Raw genomic sequence first — 19,697 nt, 5'->3', positions numbered from 1 at the left:
AATAATTACACTTATTGATTCTGCATGCATGTGGGTATGGGCGTGCACACGCCACAGAGAGCCTGCGGAGGGCAGAGGCAAGCTTGCAAGGTTTGGTTCTCTCCTTTCACCAGGTGGGCCCTGGGATCCAGCCTGACCCAGAAGGCTTGGTGGTAACTCTCTCTAGCACAGCCTTTTGATTTTTGTGACAGTCTCATGTACCCAAGGCTGCCCTCAAACTCTCTAGATAGCCAAGGGAGACCTTGGACTCCCGACCCTCTCTGCCTACACTTCCCAAGTACTAGAATTACAGGCATGTGCCATTGTGCCAGGCTACAAAGCCATCTTAAAAAGTGATATGTATTGGGTACAATCAACAAAAGTACGCTTTAGCTGGAAGCTAACAGAGTTGAGACGACAGTGGGGTCTGGGAGCCAGACTACCTAAGTTCAATGCCAGCTCTGTCGCTTTATGGTAGTGTGGCCTTTGCAAAGCCCTTAGCCCCTCTGGAGCCTCAGTTTCTCACTTAGCTGAGCCTGATTAATTCCTATCCCACAGAGTTGAATCAAGAGACAATGTCCATGGGAGGCTCTCTGCCTAGAAAGGATAACAAAGCCACTGGGACACTTTGTCCACGTAATACAGTGCTCTAGTCTCATGGCCCTATGGTATATAAGGCTGACTCCAGGTTCAACCTACGTGCAAGGAGTTAACAGACAGGTGGAAAGCATTCCACCTGCTTGAGGTGCCTTCCGCTAAAGAACTCCCCCAGTTCCACAGCTGAAGGCTGCCCTGGTGTGACGGCTGAGCTGGGGAAATCCGCTTCTTCTAGCAGATGGCAACGACGGCCAAGGACAAGCTCAGGCACATCGTCCTCCCGCAAGCTGTTTGTAACACAACAGCCCGCCTGTGTGTGAAGTGCCCTGGGCACAGGCGGGACGCTGTTGGCAGAGACCCACTTCTGTGATATGGGAAGGTGAGATGGAGTGTCAAATGGGATTGGAGAATGAGCAGAGCCCAGAAAAAGAGAAGCAAGGGGAGTCACAGCTTGCTGCAATCAGGGAGCCCCGGAGCTGTGGGGAGATACCTGGGGCAGGGCAAATCCATACAGAGGGGTCCTGAGCAGTTAGAGGGCAGAGGGGGACTCAGGAGGTGCTAGCCCTTCAAAGAACCTGTTCCAGATTACCAGGTCTCTTTGCCAGCTTGCGTCTAATGATTACCTGCACCACAAAGCACAGGTATCATTACCCCCACTCAAAAGATAAGCACTGAGATTCAGGGGTTGAAAGAGGAACCTGCCTGCATCGCTGAGGTCAGGGGATGGGGCCTGCCTAGCCATGACCCAGCCCTGGCACAGATCCAGAGTGCTGAAAACGGCAGACTCCGACACCAGACCCAGCTGCTGCCTTCTTCCCACCAGACTGCTAGGAACTCATATTCAAGTGTGCAAATCTGAAGGGCAAGAAGCAGAAGAGGAGAAAGGTACCAAGCATTAGGGTGCAGGGCCAATTTCCCACAGTCTAGTAGGGTGCCCACTGTTTACCTCATGGCATAAGAGAAGGCATTCCTTAGGAAATTAGGGTGTCTAGGTCTAGAGTAACAGAGGGAGGTATGGTACGGCCCTGGAGTGGCGACTCCCACTATGTGCCTACCACAATGCTAAGAGCATAGAGTCCCAGCGACTGGGCTCAGTTCTCAGGGGCTTGCAATCCAGAAGGGAGAAGGTAGCACAGAGCAAAATCTTGGGCAGTGAACAAATGCTAAATTCCTTGGTGAGACCACAATCCATTGCTGCCTTTGCCTCCTCATTCTTCAGTCCTTACTTCTGGATCAGTCCGTGGAGAGCTCCTCCCGGCCCAACTATATCCTCCACTGATAGCCTCCATCAGTGCCCTCTATTAGTGGTCAAACATGCTTCTGCTTACTCAGTACTGACTTGTGAGCCACCTGTCTCAGTAACGCCAACGGGAAAGAGATTGAACCATGTTTGATTCACCAACATATTCCTCATCTATCACATGTGATAAACATGCCAAAAACCACCGTTAAATGGATGGATAAATGGTGAAATGAAGAGTAAAAGCCAGAGAGATCTAGAGAGCTTAGGAAAGAAGCGTGCAAAGAAGTGGCCTATAGGAACAGGGAGGAACATCTGGGCAGTGGTGGCGCACGCCTTTAATTCTAGCACCTGGGAAGTAGAGGCAGGTGGATTTCTGGAGTTCCAGGCCAGCCTAGTCTACAGAGTGAGTTTCAGAACATCCAGGGTTACTAAAGAAACTCTGTTAAAAAACAAAACAAAAAAAACCAAAAAACAAAAAAAACCCCGAACAAAACAGAATAGACAGGATCAGCTTTAATCCCAGCACTCAAGAGATGGAGGCAGGAGGATCTCTGTGAGTTGCAGAGATGGCTCAGTGCACTTGCAGATCTGAGTTTGGTTCCCAGCACCTATATGGTGGTGAACTTAGTTCCAGGGGATCTGACACCCTCTTCTGGCCTCCGCTGTATCAGGCATACACATGGTGAATACATTACACGCAGGCAAATACACAAACATACATACATAAGTCAGTCTTTCAAAAATTTTATTTATTTACTTACTTATTTATTGTGTATACAGTGTTCTGCCTGCATGTATGTCTGCAGGCCAGAAGAGAGCACCAGATCTCACTATATATACATGGTTGGGCGTCACCATGTGAGTGCTGGAAATTGAACTCAGGACTTTTTTATCTAATTTTTTATCATGCGCCTTGGTGTTTTGTCTGTGTCAGGTCCCCTGGAACTATAGTTACAGATAGTTGTGAGCTGCCATGTGAGTGCTGGGAATTGAACCCGGGTCCTCTGGAAGGGCAACCAGTGCTCTTAACTGCTGAGCCATCTCTCCAGCCCCTTGGGAACTTTTACATCTATGGCTGTCAACCCATACCAGTTAAGACAGAAACTATGGGTAATGGATTCTTGCCACTGAAATTTCTAGGAAGTATCCCGGGTAACTAGCATATTTTCCAAGCTTTCCTGTTCATGTCACCTGGGTGCTTGCTGATGAACCAGGTGGCTCCTACTGGATCAAAGCCTTCAGAGGGGCTTAGGAATTGGAGTTAAAGTGTCTCCTGGGTGCAGAACATGAAGGCTCCAGCAGACAGTCCTAGACCCATGCACATACAGACACCAACAAGTGAACTCAGGGGAGTGAAAGGAAAAGAAAAGAAAAGAGAAGAAAAGAAAAGAAAGAGGGCAGATGAAGTTGGAAGGGAAAGGTGGCGGGGGAATTGTAGGAGAGGGAATGGAAGGTGGATTTAATCAAAACACATGATATGTGTGCATGAAATTCTCAAACAATGAAGCAGGAGACTTAAAAAATGGGCTGGAAACATAGCTCAGCTGGCAGAGTGCTTGCCTAGAATGCATAAAGCCCTGGGCTCAATCCCTAATATGAACGAACTGATGATAGAACATGCCAGCCGAGATTGCAGGCATGTGCCACCATGCCCAGTTTCACTCAGTTCAGAGAAGCAAACCCAGGGCTTTGTGAATTCTGGGCAAGGAATCTACCTGCCGAGCTACACCCCAGCCCTACTCTGTACATTTCTTCCCCTCCGCATTGCATGCCAAGCACTGTGTTAGACACCAGAAACAATTGGGCATTGTCACTTCCCCGAAGAAACCCACACCCAGCCAGGTGACAGACAGTTAATGCTGGGAAGCGCTGTGAGCAGCCACAGCAGGTGGCTCAGCCTGGGGAAGGTCAGGATCCTTTCCTAGGAGGCGGGGCTTGCACAAAGTCGGGAGTTAGCCACAAAATGAGTTTAAAGCACAATGTTTATCAAGAAAAAGCCGAGGTACGATGAGCGCTGGGAGTATGTATTCAGGTGTTCATTACACCACCTTTTTAGCTTTTCCACATGCTTGAAATTCCCATAATAAAGCTGAGGGTTGGGAAATGACACACAATGTGGACGAACCTGGAGACACACTTCTGGGTGAAATAAGCCAGCCACAAAAGAGCAGACATTGTAAGATTCTACTCACACGAATTCCTAGTCAATTCAGAGAAACAGAAAATAAAATAGTGGTTGCCAGGGACTGGGAGGAGGAGGAGGAAATGGAGAACTGGCATTCACTGGGCAGACTTTCAGTTTGAGATTGTCTGTTCAACACGCATAGCTCCATGCATAAAGCACTCTACAGAAAAGTGTGTAGGCGTAACCCGTTGGCACAGAGGCAAGGGACTGCTGTCTGTGCACAGGGGACACCTGGGAGGAGACTCAATGATCTATGATGACTTCTCCTTCGGGGTTGGAGAAGAACTAGGTCTTTATTTGTATTTCAAGCAGGTATGTACAGTTTTGTGAACTTTAAAAATGAGTATATGCAGTTAGGTGTGATGGCCATGTTTCAATCCCGGCCCTTGGGAGGCAGAGGCAGAGGGAGAGGCCAATGGATCTCTGAGTTTGAGGCCAATTTCGTCTACAGAGGGAGTTCCAGGACAGCCAGGGCTACACAGAGAAACACTGCCTTGAAAACCTCAAAAGTGAGGGTTGGAGAGATGGCTCAGTGGTTAAGAGCATTGCCTGCTCTTCCAAAGGTCCTGAGTTCAATTCCCGGCAACCACATGGTGGCTCACAACCATCTGTAATGAGGTCTGCTGCCCTCTTCTGGCCTGCAGACATACACACAGACAGAATATCGTACACATAATAAATAAATATTAAAAAGTAAAAAAAAAAAAAGAAAACATAAAAAAGAGCATATTGGATGCTGGAAAGACGGCTCAGCAGTTTAGAGCATTTGTTGCCCTTGCGAAGGAACTGAATTCAATTCCCAGCTTCCACATCCATCCTCACAACCATCCTAACTCCAGTTCCAGAGGATCCATTGCCCCATTTTGACCTGCACAGGCACTCATGGATCATATATACATAGAGGCAAAAAGTTCATACACAAAAACGAGTATAAAGTGCTGCCTTAAAATGAAAAAAATACAACAGTATACATTTGTCCCCCGGGTCATGCTTTTTACATGGGTGCCATTCTCTGTAGGAGCCAGGACCATGGCAGTGTCTGATTCGCCTTTGGCTCCATCCAGCACTCGGCAGACACTCAGTGCTAACATGGTAAAGGCTTGACCAAATTATACAATGTTCTCTTTCCCCAAGCACTCAAAGAAGGTGAAGGAATTAATAGTAAGCAAAAATGGCAAGTAGAGAATATAGTCCTCAAAGCTTCCTTCACACATTCCCCTCAAAGGCTGGAGAGATGGCTCAGCGGCTACAAGCATCTGCTGCTCTTACAGAGGTCACAAGTGTGGTTCTAAGCACACAAATCAGTGAATCACAACCGCCTGTAACTTCAGCTCTAGGGGATCCAGCACCCTCTTCTGGCTTCTGCAGGTACACACACACACACACACACACACACACACACACACACACAAACGCGCGTGCACATGTACATACACACGGGACTGATTGTGGTCCACACTGCGTGGTTCACAACTTAAAATTCTTTAACTCCGGCTCCAGGGGACTGATGCCCTTTCCTGGCCTCCACGGGTACTGACATGCACTTTCACACACATGTGCCAGACACTCATACAGACACATACACATTAAAAAAAAAATCTTTAAAAGGGAAGGAAGAGGGGTAGAGGGACGAAGGCTGGTGTGCCTTTGCTGGGGGAGCCACTGGGGCCTGAGGCTCGGCAAATGATCTTACCTCATCATATCCCAAGATTGCTGCATAGAAATTGTTTGTCATGAGGGCCATGTTCTTCTTTAGGAGATAGGAATTAACCTACAAAAACAAAGGTAAGAAAGTAAGGAAAAGCATGATGTCTTTAGCTGTCATAGGGTGTGAAAGAGAAAGGGACTCAGTCCATTTCCAAGTCCCCGGCTGTCAAGATTTTCCACAACGAAACTGTCACTTCGTTCAGGTTTTGATTCAAAACTACATTCATTTTACTGACTCAACCTTCAACTGCATGTGTGCTTTGCGTTAGTGCTGATCAGCACAAAGGATCAGAAACAGTCTGATTACAGGACCACACAGCCCAGCATAGGAAAACAGGCCCACTACTGTAATGCCTGCTGTGGTGTGTGTGTACACGTAAGAATGCATGGTCAAGTTCAAGATCATAACAAGGCCATACAGCCTGGGCTACATGAGACCAGGTCTCAAAAACAACAAAAGGGCCACTGAGATGGTTGGGCAGGCAAAGGTGTTTGCTATCAAGTCCGACAACTTAGAGTTGGGTCCCCAGGACCCACATGATGCAAGGAGAAAAGTGACACCTACAGGTTGTTCTCTGACCTCCATACACACACACACACACACACACACACACACACACACACACACACACACACACACACATCAGTAAGTAAATGTAATTTAAATTATTATTATCTTATTAATATGTATATGTATGTAAAATACCTGCGTGAAGTTACCTAAGAGAGGAAGGATTCATTTTGGTTCACAGTTCTGAGAGGACATAGTCCACTGAGCAGTGGAAGATGTGGCTGTAGGCAAATGGCAGGAAAGTGAGGCTGCTAGTTCACATCTTGGTGGGTCAGGAAGCAGAAAGCTTGGAGCAGAGGTGAGGCCCCACTGTACTCCTCAAAATCTGGCCCCCTGCAATACTCCCCCTCCAGGTAGCTGCCATTTCAAGGGTTCCACAGTCTAACAGGTCCATCACCTAGAAACTAAGTGTCTAGACACATGAGCCTGTAGGAGGACAGTTTACATTCAAAGCATAACACACAATAAATCAAAGACTGAGTGACTTTTATCCTGGGGCTCATAACTGGTCTCTGGAGGTCAGAAAAGGCAAAAAGGGTTTAGGTTTAGACTCAGAAAACCTAACTCTGGTATATATTTTGGATGCGGTCTTGAGCAAGCCAACCTCTCTGAGGCTATTTTGTCTTCTTAAATGCCCTGCACACAAAAACTGTTTTCAAGAGCACAGAAGTCCGTTTGCATTCATTCATTAAGTTAACAACATACCCTGGAAGTCTTGGTAAATGGTAGCTAACTCTGCAAACACACGGAACTGTGAGTAAGACCTGGCTTGTTTACACAAAACTAAAACCAAAAGCAGTTCCAGTGCTTTACAGTCATGGACAACAGTGAAGAGAGAATTGTGAGGTTCGAGGCTGGAAAATATGAGATTGCTGGTAGCTGGGAGTGTAAGCCATGACCTTTCCTCCCCACCTCCAAGCCAGGCCACATTAGCCGCTGCTCCTTTGTGCTCTCAGGGTTCTGTGTGCATTTCTCCCCCTAGGTATACAGTATGGTTGGAGCTGCTAATATCCATGTCTTTCCCACCAGTCTGTGAGCTACTCAAGCTTGGGTCACAAGAAACAGGACTGAATCATTTTGGCACCCAAACACCTGGTCCAGGACAGGGGCTAAGACAGGCATAACATAATAACTCCGTGCAAGGTCACCACCCAGGGCTGGGGATGGCGCTTAGGGCTGAGTACTTTTCTAGCATGTGTGAGGCCGGGGGTTCAGTACCCCAAACAAACAAACAAAAGCAAGGGCCACTCATAGCATGCCCTCTCCAATGACACAAATTCTTTTGTTTTTGCTGAAGCACCTTTCCTGTTTCTGGAATTCCAGAAATATATACTACTATATTTCTTCTTACTGCTTCATCTAATGTGCCGTAGTGAGAGACTCAGAATAGGCCAGAGTTAAGAGTTCCTTCTGTCACGTGAGGACAAGAGGTCAACATACTTGGGTTCTTCCTTACTTAGGGACTAGTTGTTCTTCTAAATGTACAAGATGACCAGAGCCAAAAAAGCATGCCAGGGGCATCCAACATAAGGCAAGGCACCACTCCTAGGAAAACATTTACCAAAGCTGCTCAGTCGGCAGAGTTAGCTTACGGTCCGCATCATGCCAACTAGCGTTGAAGCTGAAAGGGCCTTCGGGGATCACCTGGACCAGTGACCCCCAGGAAATGAATGGTGAAATGAGGCTCGAACACGAAAAGAGACAGAGCCAAGGCTACACAGCAAGCTACCATCAGAGCGGGGTTAGAGCGGAGCAAACGGCCCCACTTCACCACCTGAAGGGTATTGCCAAAGATCCCCCAAATATTATTCTGCAAAGCTTGGTTCTTGTTCTCCAGAGAGGTCCAGATAGGGACAACTGCATCGACTCATGGGAAGATGGCCGGCTGCTGCTGCCTGGGGAGAGCAAAGTTCAGGAAAGTACAGCCAGGAGCCCCGTGGTAGCCAGGTTCTACTCCAGCGCCCTCCTGGGAGCTCCCCACCACTTCTACAGAGAGAGGGCAAACCGCCACAGCTAGGAATGGCTTTCTAATGTCACCACCCAGGTCCCTTTCTGGAAGCCAGTGCAAGCAAGCTTCTCCTGCAGCACACCGTCTGTAGGCAGCAGACGAAATGACAGCAATGGAGTCACTAGACTCACCCCACTAGGCCCTTGATGCTAGAGCTTCCCTCTGCCGCACCCCAATTCTACTCCACCCCTTCACTTAAGCATTTATCTGCTGGTGTGCAGGGTCCCTGTCTCCCCAGTGCTAGATCACTCTATATGGAGCATGTTGCTTATGAATACACAGATCCCCCTGCAGAAGATGGTGTTGGGCTGTTTGCTCATTAAAATCTTATCCTGTCCATAATGCTTTGCTTTTTATGAAAACCCATACATACTGAGCCACCACATGGGAAAGGCTCCTTTATGTCAGTTACTCATAGTTTCCCATTTATTTAAGCTATTAAAATTCATGCAGATATTTTATAAGCCATCAGGATTCGATGACTGCTATTACTGAATGTTTAATAATAAACTAAACAGAAGAAATCAGAGGGTTAAATGATGACTGCAATTCCTGTAATGACTTAATTAAATTTTTATTGAGTACATAAACTATGATGTCACTTCTAGCCAACCATGGCCCTGCTTTCGCAGCATGTCACAGGGTGGGAGCGCTCAATAGGAGGCTAGGCTAAATGAGCAGCAGGTCTCTGCTGAAGTGGGGGAGGGAGTAAGGCTCATGTAACACACTCAATAAATTATCCGTTCATTTTTAAACAAAGTCCATGAGTTATAATATATTTGCCATGCACTTTTTATGACATAATAAAAATGTTACCTTAAGGATTACTTAACACATACTACAAATGTTACAGCAGAGGCAGGCACAAGGGGCAAAGAAAACAAACATGAACAGGCCAGGGACGGGTCCTGGAGTTTATGTCCCGGGGGAACAGCACAGTATATTAAAAGGGGAATGCAAAAAACAGGGGGTGCAAGTGTTCGGGGTTACTAATCAGCAGGTTAATGAATGAGACAGCCAACAAGGAGCACAGGCAAGAAGGGATCTCACAGGCACATGCTTAATTAATGGGAGTACTCTCAGGAAGGGATGTGAGCTTTCGAGATGGCAGTTCATCTGAGGCCAGTTCTCTGCCCCGTCCCCTTCTCACTGCTGTAGCCCTTAAAGATGTTTACGCTTAACAGAGGAATAGACCGTGGTGCAGAGACTGAACGAGACCTTGGTTTAGCCTCTTGAGCACTGGAAGGGACTTCAGGATTTTTCCGACCTCACTCCCTTTGGTCTTCCCACGTTCATTTTAGGCCTTGATCGGAGTCAACCTTGCCAGTTCTACGGCTGTGCTGTGCTCCCTTGTTCTTAGCCACACTAACAGAAGTCCTTTTTGTCTTTACTAGTGGAAGGGATGCTGGTCCCTTCTCATCTTTAAAGACCATGCCTCCAAAATAGTTCTCCCCAAACTACAGGTACCATGAATGATTCAAGGTTGGGAATAGGTCACACAATTAGCTATTATGAAGTACTAAGTATGCCAAAAGCTTTATGCATATCAGCCCAATTCATCCTTCCTAATGAACTCTGAGAGGGGACCATTTTATCTCCATTCTTAAAATTCCAAGTTTTGCTCACTGAGATCTCAATATTTAAAATCTAACCTGATAATGTATGAAAAGCAAGGTACATGGTTGGCAATGAGAACCACAAAACCAGCAGCCTTGATTCCTGAATGGTTACATAGCAGGCATTTCCTTAGGGTTACTAAAAAAAAAAAATCAAGCAAGAAAAGATGTGAGGTATGGCAGCACATGCTTTGTAATCCCAGTACCTCGGAGGCTTTGGATTGTAGCTCGTTTGACAAGCTGCAAGCGTGGTCCGAACAGAGGTGTCATCGCTGGCCTGGTAGAGTCTGTGTTAACAATGGCTCTGCAGTGCAGAGCTCAAAAGGAAATGACTGGGAAGGCTTTCGTTTAAAATCTGTGTTGGTAATGACTGATGGGAAAGGATTTTTATACATTACATAGTTTGATGATGTCCTCATGTTTAGGTCTTCTCTATACCTTACAGTTAGAACTCTGTCCACTTGTGGCTCCTCCAACCTAACTGATGCTGTTACGTGAAGAATCACACACACAAAGCAAAGGTTGTTCACTTCTGGACTTTGGATATAGGGGTAAAATGGAAACAACTCAAAATTAGTGGAGAAATTGTCACAAGAACAAGACAAGATTTGATAAGGTCAAAGCAGGCTCATTTGCCAAAATAAACAAGTAATGGAAGGAAAAGTTTAAGTGAGCAGAAACCAGAGTCAGGGCAAATCTCTGATCACAGAATAGGAAGTCAGAAATGTGAATGAGGATGGTGGTGCAGGCCTGTAACCCAAGTGATGTGACACAAGAAGCTGAGGCAGGAGGATCACAAGTTCAAGAGCTGCCTGTGCTACAGAGTGAGTTCAAGATCAGCTTAAGCAACTTTACTGTCTGTCTCCAAATAAAACACAGGCCAGAACAAGTAGCTCAGTAGGGCCCTGGATTCAATATCCAGAACCACAAAAAAGAAAAAACCAAACTCACGTTTGATGGTTAATCTTCGTGTCACTTGCCTGGATTTATAATCATCTCGTAGTTCCTGGGTAAGCTGAATGAAGGAGAGAAGACCCTTCTTGAAAGTGTGTGTTTGTCCTGAATGCACATGTGCATATGTGTGCACTTGTATATGTGAGGGGTGTGTGTGCGCGTATGCACGTGCGCACACGCCATACCCTGGGCTGAGGGCCAGGACTGAAGGAAGGAGAAAGCAAGCCGAGCACCACACGCACCATCTTTTCCTAATTGCAGGTGCACAGACTGGTCATCTGGCTCTGGATTCCATGGCTTCTTCACCTTTTTTACTAAGTTGCTTTGGTTGGGTATTCTCACAGCAAAAATGAAAGCAGCTAATCCACTCCTAAACCCAGAAATATGACAACATAACCATAATTAGACAAATTTCTAAAAAAGCTACTATCACTCGAGCCAGACAGACGGCTCAGTGAGAGCCTGGTGGTCCTTCGGGGGACCTGGCTCCTAACTGTTAACGCCAATCTCGGGATACACGTGCAGGCAAAATACCCAAACACATGAAATATTATTAAAATAATTATTATAAAAGAAAAAGTTTTATTATCAGGTAAAAATTTACTTTTAGGGTTTTAGCAGTTGTTTTAGCTTATCATACTTAAGAATGAATTTTATGGAAAAGTCAGAGAAATATCAGTGACAAACAGATGTGGTAACAAAACTAAAACTGAGGACTGGCTAGGCCACTCACTGTAATGTGACTGACAGAATCACAGACTGTCAGGGGTGCTTCCATCAGAGGACTCAAAGGACCAAGAGATTTATCTGTTCTCACCCTATCTGAGGTGAGGCTCTCTCGTGCTCTACATTTCCTTAGGTCAAGGATCTACTTTGCTTTCAAAGTAAGTTGAAACACTGCAGATCCTGGAACCCTGGCCCCTCTTCAGGGATAGGCACACAGGCCCAGCTAATTTATCAAATTCTTGTTTCTAGGAACAAAAATAAAACTCTGCTATAGTTTGGCGACCCGAAAGTTGCAGAAGCTCCTGTCACTAAGGTCCCTTGGCTGCCATGGTCTTTCCTTCCTGGGGTCTGTTGTTAGAACCCCAACTTCCCTTTCCACTTTGGGAGCCTCAGTTACCTTCCAGGGGATTTGCTTAAATGAGCCGAGGCTGGCGCTCTGTTGCTCATAATCTATGAGCATCATTTATCAGCTCATTAAAACCAGGTGACTGGGCTGGGTTGGTGGTGGCCCACGCCTTTAATCCCAGCACTAGGAAGGCAGAGGCAGGTGGATCTCTAAGTCTGAGGCCAGCCTGGTCTATAGAGCGAGTTCCAGGACAGGCTGAAACTCAAGAGTTATACACAGAGAAACCCTGTCTCAAAAACCAAAAAAAAAAAAAAAAAAAAAAAAAAACCCAAAACAAAAACAACAAACCAAACAAACAAACCAGATGACGGGACATTTGTTGTCTCCTCCATCACTGGCACTTGCTCGGGCTGCACCAGGAGCTCCCTCCAGACACCCGAGGTCACACAGAGCTCCTGTGAGAGCAGGGACTCTCACGACTGTCAGCCACTCACACACACAGAACAGCCTGGAACTCTGGGAGGACGCTATCGGTCTTTCATCTCCACCTGCTCTCCAACAGAGAGAAAATGGCGTGAAGCTTCCCAAGCAGTGCTGGTTCATTCTTCCAGGTTCAGGACAGAGTGTGTGCCCTGCTCACAAGCATTAGTGCAGAAACGTCCTGGGCAGGCTTTGGGGTTCTGCTGTGAAATACCGAGTTTGGAAACTGAAAACCGTTTACCGAGATCACTATTCACAGTGATCAAGGTAGAACCAGTAATAAGCAAGACAACGACCTGAAGTGGAAGCAACAGATAATTCCATTCCCTTCTATGAGGATGGCTAGAATTCAAAATACAAAGAAAAGAACGAAAGTAGAAACTCTCAGAAGAGAATGTGAGTTGGTGCGACCACTGTGGAGGAGAGTTTGAGAGTTTCTCTAAAGGTTAAATATTGAACTACAGTGTAACCCAGCAAGTAAATCTACAAAGGAGTGTAAGCATGGACCGGACACACTTAAAATAACACGTAAAATATGGCAATGGTGGTGTGGGGGCCGGAGAGCTTCGGAGACGTGCCATTCACCACATTGTACTTCTGAGTGTGTGCGGGCCTGCGCAGACAGGAAGGATGGGTGTGCAGGGCCACAGAGAGGAGAGCAAGGACAGCACTTTCAAAGCAAAGTAGACCAGGCTGGCCTCAAACACAGTGAACCTCCTGTCTGCCTCTTGAGGGCTGGGCTTTGTGTTGCTTTGTTTTCTGAGACAGAGTTTCTCTGTGTAACCCTGGCTGTCCTGGAACTCACTCTATAGACCAGGCTGGCCTCAAACTCACAGAGATCCGCCAGCCTCTGCCTCCCAAGTACTGGGATTAAATGTGTGCCACCATTGCCCGGTGAGGGCTGGGGTTTTAAAGGCATGTGGTGACATGTTCGGCTTCAGAGTAAAGTCTGTAATGACAAAACCATAGTATGGGGCTGACACGATGGCTCAGAGGGGAAAAGCACTTGCCACCAAGTCCGATGACCTGTGTTCAGTCCCCAAGACCCACATGGTAGAAGGAGAGAACCGTCTCTCACAAACTGTCATCTGACTTTCACATGTGCCATGATGCATGTGGTATGTGTGTGTGCAAACTAAACCTCATGGGGGGCAGAGGCAGAAAGGCGAAAGCAGAACAGTCTTTATTATCTGTCAATGGCCCTGAATGCCACACCAAGACAGGGAAGCTACATGGATACATTTATTTTCTCACAGTATGGACAATAGAGCTGGGCAGATGACCAAAGGCAGAAATTACAGAGGCCGCTGTGTACTAGCCCAGGTGAGTAAGGACCTCAGTCAATGTAAGCTGAAGCAGGGAGACAAAGGGAGGCCCTGAAGAGAAATGTCTAGCTGAGTGTAGTGGCACATGCCTATAATCTGAGCACTCGGGAGGCAGAGGCCTCTTAATGAGTTCAAGGCTAGCTCAGGCTACATGAGATCCTACCTCAAAGGAGGAGGGTCTGTATAGTACAGGATCAGGTTATCGATCAATGAGGCAGGAAGGGTGAGGCCATAGCTTACATGTAATCAGACCTCACTGAAGAAAAGCAAAGAGGGAAGGGAGATGAAAGGCGACAACCAACCAGAGCCACACACTGGTGACTTTCCAACCCTGGCAGCACTAAGTGTAGACAGCCAGTCTTGCAGGGTTCTAGCGATCACTGTGCCCTTAACGTCTTCTATGCTGTGGTAATGGAAAATCTTACTTGGATAAGACGTAATGTGAGCAAGATGTGTATTTAGCTTGAGCCCAGCAGGCGTCTCCAGGGGAGTAGGGGTACAGCACAGCCTTAGGAGCCTGAGCTTCCTGTTCAGTCATTTGTTCACTGTCCGTCCGTACATGTCATTCCTCTGGTCCTCTGGATCCAATCTATGGCCACGAGACCTGGTGACTGTCAGTGAGAAGATGCTGACACACGTGGGTTCCAGAGACATGCACAGACTCCTAATTGTACCCTGGGCCTCCATGACTACATTTATGAGTACAGAAAGCTATAGGCACCACTTTGCTTTCTTAATGATTTTCTATTAAACATAGACTGACACAGTACAGTGGAAAACTACAAGACGCTTGCTGCCTATCGCAATTAGTCACTCCAAATACACAAATGTGGTGCAGTAGGTAAAAACAGAGTCAACAATTCAGTGAACTCTTAGCTAAGGGGCCAAAACAGCGTAGAGGACCTAAAGGGTGCGCTGAGGTCACCGGCCTCAGTTCTTGTCCTGCTCAGCAACCCTCGGATCCACGCACTACACAGCAGTGCTTGCTTAGAGGGGCCACTATGCAGCCCCTTGTCATACTAACAAGGTCCCAGGCACATCATCCACTGCCCTGCCTTCCTCTTCAGGTTGTGAAGTGGGGATGTCCCCACTAAACAGAGTTACACAGTCTAACTGGTGACTCCACCTGGGCCCAGACTAGAGTCTACAGACTAAACAGTAAAGCAGACATTTCCATTGGCCACAGCATATTTCTCTTTTACCACTGTGTCCTTATTGTTTACCAAAGTTCAGAGTTAACATTTTCCAAGTGACCGACCCAGTGGTAATCTGAGAAAGAGGTCATTGCCCAATGGAGAGATGAGGAAACAAAGACTTGTCCAGTTATCACAGCCCAACTTGTTTGTGAGTGACAAGGGCTCACTGTGTTGATCCAGAACTGCTGGGCTCAGGGGGTGCTCTTGCCCGAGTCTCTCTTATTTTGGCACAATGTTCTTTTAAGGGTCATTCAACTGATGGCTTATAGACTCCTATAGTAGCCTGGAGAAGGCTAAACTGAATCAAGTGTACAAATAAGATCACGTCCACCCAGAGTGATAGAGGAACAAGCTTTGGATGTCCTTAAAATGGAGCTGGCACCTGGTCTTGTGAGCTCTGCGAACAACTCTCTCTCTCTCTCTCTCTTTCTCCCTCTCTCTCTCTCTCTAGAGTATTGTTGTCTTTAAAAAAATTGTATCACTATTTAATTTTATTGTATGAATGGCAGATCCTCCTCTCGATTCTCACAATACTATAGTTTAGGGTATCACTGTCTTCTTTTTCATAGATGGGAAACCGAAGCACAGAGATTATGCACCTTGACCACATGGTTAGGGGCAGCATACGAGCAATCCCGTCCAGCTTGTGCCACGCCGCTCGCAACCACACTGTGATGTGCCTTAGACAGGAAGTTTCAAAGCCAACCTATTGGCTTACCTGGAGGAGCATTTGCCTTTCTCACCCGCCCTCACCACCCGCCAGTCCTCCCTTCATTCACACTCTGTCTACACTAGGGCAGCTTCTCTAGGAAGCTTGCTGCAAAAGCAAAACAAAACAGCAGGTGAGCTCGTATCTCTCTTGTTTATCTATTTAGTTTGGAACTGAACCCAGGAGAGAGCAATTTATCTTCCTGGCATTAAATAGCTTGTAAACCCTGTACGGTCACTTTCCCCTGAAAAACTCTTAGCCCAACAGTATTCAGGGGTTAGCACATGGTAAGGAACAAACAAAGGTTTTCCTACAGTAATAAATGAAACTATCTTTTTCTTTCTTTCTTTCTTTCTTTCTTTCTTTCTTTCTTTCTTTCTTCTCTCTCTCTCTCTCTCTCTCTCTCTCTCTCTCTCTCTCTCTCTCTTTTTTTTTGAGACAGGGCCTCATACAGCAAGGCTGCTCTGGAATTCAACAGCAGTGGAGAATCCATCTCGCAAGTGATGGGGTCACAGGTGTCTGTCACCATGCCCGGCTGTATGGGAGAAAGCTACGTGCGTTAGTAATGATGTCAGCCAGGAGGGGTAGCAAGGAGAAAGAGCACTGACTGCTGCAGGGGCAATGTCAGGCGTCTTCCTGGCTGCTCTTCTGTTCTGCTTTGTCTGTTTGATTTTTAGATTTATTTATTTTATGTGCATTGGTGTTTTGTTTGCATCTATATCTGTGTGAGGGGATCAGATGCCCTGGAACTGGAGTTACAGACAGTTATGAGCTCCATATGGGTGCTGGGAATTGAACCCGGGCCCTCTGGAAGAGCAGTCAGGGTTCTTAACCACTGTCAGCCCCTGCTTTGCTTTTTCTGAGACAGGGTCCCTGGCTTACTGGCTTGGCAACATTGGCTGGTCAGCAAACCTCGGGGACCTGTCTCTTCCTCCCTGGTGTTAAGATAATGGACACTTCCCTATGTTCACCTTTTCACGTGGATGCAGGGATTTAAACTGGGGTCCTTACACTTGTGTGACAAGGGCTTTACTGACTGGACCAGTCCAAGAGAACTCTTCATGGTAGTGTAGGCTTCTGGAACAGAGAGGGATGGAGTCTAGGGAGCCAAGGCCTCCACAAGCCCCACAGGCCCCTACATGTTCCAAGCTAGATGAGACAGGGCAAGGCCGGCCCTCCTTTCCCCAGGGAGAGGCTTCCTTTGGCAAGCAGTTCACGTTGGGAATAAAGCACAGCAGACAACACACAGCTCCAGGCTCTAAAAGAGAAAGCTGTGCATTTCCACTCAGAATGCCAAAGACAATGGTTTATTTGAAATCCCAGGAATCTTAGCGAAGGGCACTGGACTAGCTGCACAGGGGAGTGGGGCGTACAGAACGCCTTGGAATACTCAGAAGGAGTCATCCTCTATCCCTGGCCCCAGCCACTCATAAGCCCGGGGCCTAGAAAAGGAGCGGCAGATAGTTTACACCTTTAATTATTCCAATAGAAATGTGTCTCCCGGGAGCAGCCAGGGGTCAAAAGTCCAGCACCAAAACTGTATATCTTTATTAAGTCATGAGCAAAAAAGCATTACAGCAGACAGTTATTAAAAGAAAAAAAAAAAAGCCCCGGTGACCAGCCGAGTAGGAGGTGTCAGAAAACTCACTCCAGATAATTTATTCCCTGAGAACCACAAAGGGCTTTCCCAAGAACAGCAAAAGCACCATTAATTTCCCCAGGACCCTCTCTTTCAAAGAGCTCCAAACACCACACATTTCATATTAAATTGTCCTCAAAGGCTCCAAAAGAAGGGGTTCCTATTTCCCTAAGTACAGATGTAGAAACTAAAGCCTTCGTGCCCACCACGCTCTGCCCAGGCCACGCTAAGGAGGCGAGGCTGCTCGTGCCTGATCCAGGCCTCCTGGTAGAGGGTTACAAAGACCAAAAATACCACCTCCATCCCCCACAAAGATGAAAGACAGGCTCTCTATCCTCCAGAACACCAAAGTCCAGTAGTGCACGGCAGATGCACATATATCCCCGTGTGTTTATGTGGAACACTACTGAAAAGGCCCACACGCAGCCTGAGAGCTGGTAAGCTCCCACTTACCAGTGCCTAACACGTTCCGAGCAGTGCACTACGTTATACTGTTTAAATCGTCCAGCAATGTGTGACCAATACAAGAAGGAATGGAGGCAAGAAGAGGAAAGAGATTTGCTGAGGGTCCTAAGGCTACCTGGGGCAGAGACATGATTAGAACTCAGCTCCATCCAGTGCGGAAGTCCTGGAGCTGCAAAGTGACCACTTAGGAAACTAGAAACTGATCTGTGGGCTTTTCAGCATGCACACAGAGAGGGGTGCACTGCATTGGGAGGGGCCTATCGCCCAGGTCCACTACACAAATGCATACATTAATAGAGACTTTCCATCGTGGGGACAGCTCCAGTGTCTTTCAAAAGTGAACAGAACTCTCTCTGGGCAAAGGTCTGAGAAGTCCTGAGCCCTTCTTGTTCTTTTGTGGGAACTCTAATGGACCAATAAAGACCAAGAAGGTCTTCAAACGGGTGGCCTGCTGTAAAGGCCTCTGCTCAGAGACAGACTCCAGCTGGGGCAGGGCCCTTTGTCGGCCATCCCTGAAGAAGGGCACAGGGTGCTGACAGACTGCAGAACTTGCCTAATAGCTCTAAGCTCCACCTATTTTGAAGCTCTACCAAGAAAGAAATGGCAGACTTGGAGGAAAGAGAGCAGCAGGCCACAGTCCCCAAGCCAGAAAGACTACTGAAAACCATGGCCAGTCATGAGGACTGGCTGAATCCTAATAACAGGGAGACAGATGAAGGAAGGAGTTTTAAAACCATAATCTCAACCTAACAAAACCCTAGGTGGAACCAGCCCGCACTTAACACCGGCAGCTTGCTACGCAATCTTAGGATCAGTTCATGTAGCCATCAACACACACTATGATTCATTCATTCGCTCTATTATTATCACTTACGCTGTACCTACTTCCAGAGAGGTTCAACTTAACTTAAAAAGCATAGATGACAGCTAAAAGGACAGAGGTCTTGAAGCAGACAGATCTGGCCTGTGACTCTAGTGGCCACAGGCACATGGTTTCTCGTCTTCCTTGGCTCAGCTCAGCTGTAAGCCACGGACGGATCTAAGGCTACCCAAGCTCATCTGCAGGATAAGAGACAATGACTGCAAACCGCCCGGCAAACAGTTTGGCTCCTCCACAGTATACATCTAACTAAAACAAAAGCCAAAGAGGCAAGGAAGAGAGTGTGCAAGAGAAAGGGACCAGTGACCAGTGCAATCCACGTATCTAAATAAGGGAAGCTCTGGACTTCCTGGGAGTCAGCAAAAGCGAAGCGGGATTATTACACCGTTCTTGTGGTTAATGAAGGAAGCCTGTAACTCATCAGGACAGAGAAAGTGCGGAGATACTGTACCCTCAAGTAAATGCAAATGTGTGTGCATATTCACACACACACACACACACACACACACACACACACACCCCTTCTCTCCAGCAGGAAGAGGGTAAATGGCTCCCCAGAGCCCTGCTGCCCCTCTGACACCACACAGCTGTTGCCGCCAGTGAAGTACTGCAATAGTTAAAACATTTTTGTGCCAATATTTTAAGAGTGCAGAAGGTTCCAAATTACATGTAAAATAAACAATGCCAGACTGTGAAAACTCTTGGCTACAACGCTCTCTGATGTTAACAAGAGTTCCTTTATTACTGTAACCTTTCAGAAGAGAATAAAAACCATTTCTCTGCCCTAGTTTTGCCCTCCAGTAAAAGTGGAGGGAACAGTGACCATGGAAAGAGCTGTACAGTGACCCCTCCTGAAGGCTGGGGGCTGGGACGGGGGCAACTGAAAACAAAGCCTTCCGTATAGATTTCTTTTCCAAAGTTAAAAAAAAGCTTTTTTTTGAGGGTGTGTATGCATATGTAGAGTCAGTGAACAACTTGCAGAGAACTTAGGTTCCCTCCTTCCACCATGTGGGTCCCAGAGACAGAACTGAGGTCGTTAAGGTTGGTAGCCAGTACCTTTACCCACTGACC

At 46.9% G+C, this 19,697-nt stretch overlaps 1 protein-coding gene across 1 annotated transcript in view; it reads right to left on the bottom strand.

Moving 5' to 3' along the window:
• The window catches only part of Uqcc1 (ubiquinol-cytochrome c reductase complex assembly factor 1), an 87,156-nt gene that overhangs the window by 6,316 nt on the left and 61,143 nt on the right, over positions 1–19,697 (bottom strand). The window contains exon 8 of the mRNA XM_048431572.3: positions 5,698–5,775. Within this exon, the coding sequence (XP_048287529.1) occupies positions 5,698–5,775 (78 nt within the window). The remainder of the gene's footprint in view (positions 1–5,697; positions 5,776–19,697) is intronic.

The sequence above is a fragment of the Myodes glareolus genome, chromosome 10 (genome assembly GCF_982192425.1).
Source record: "Myodes glareolus chromosome 10, mMyoGla1.1, whole genome shotgun sequence".
NCBI classification, from domain to species: domain Eukaryota; kingdom Metazoa; phylum Chordata; class Mammalia; order Rodentia; family Cricetidae; genus Myodes; species Myodes glareolus.
This window is presented reverse-complemented; position numbering and strand designations above follow the sequence as displayed.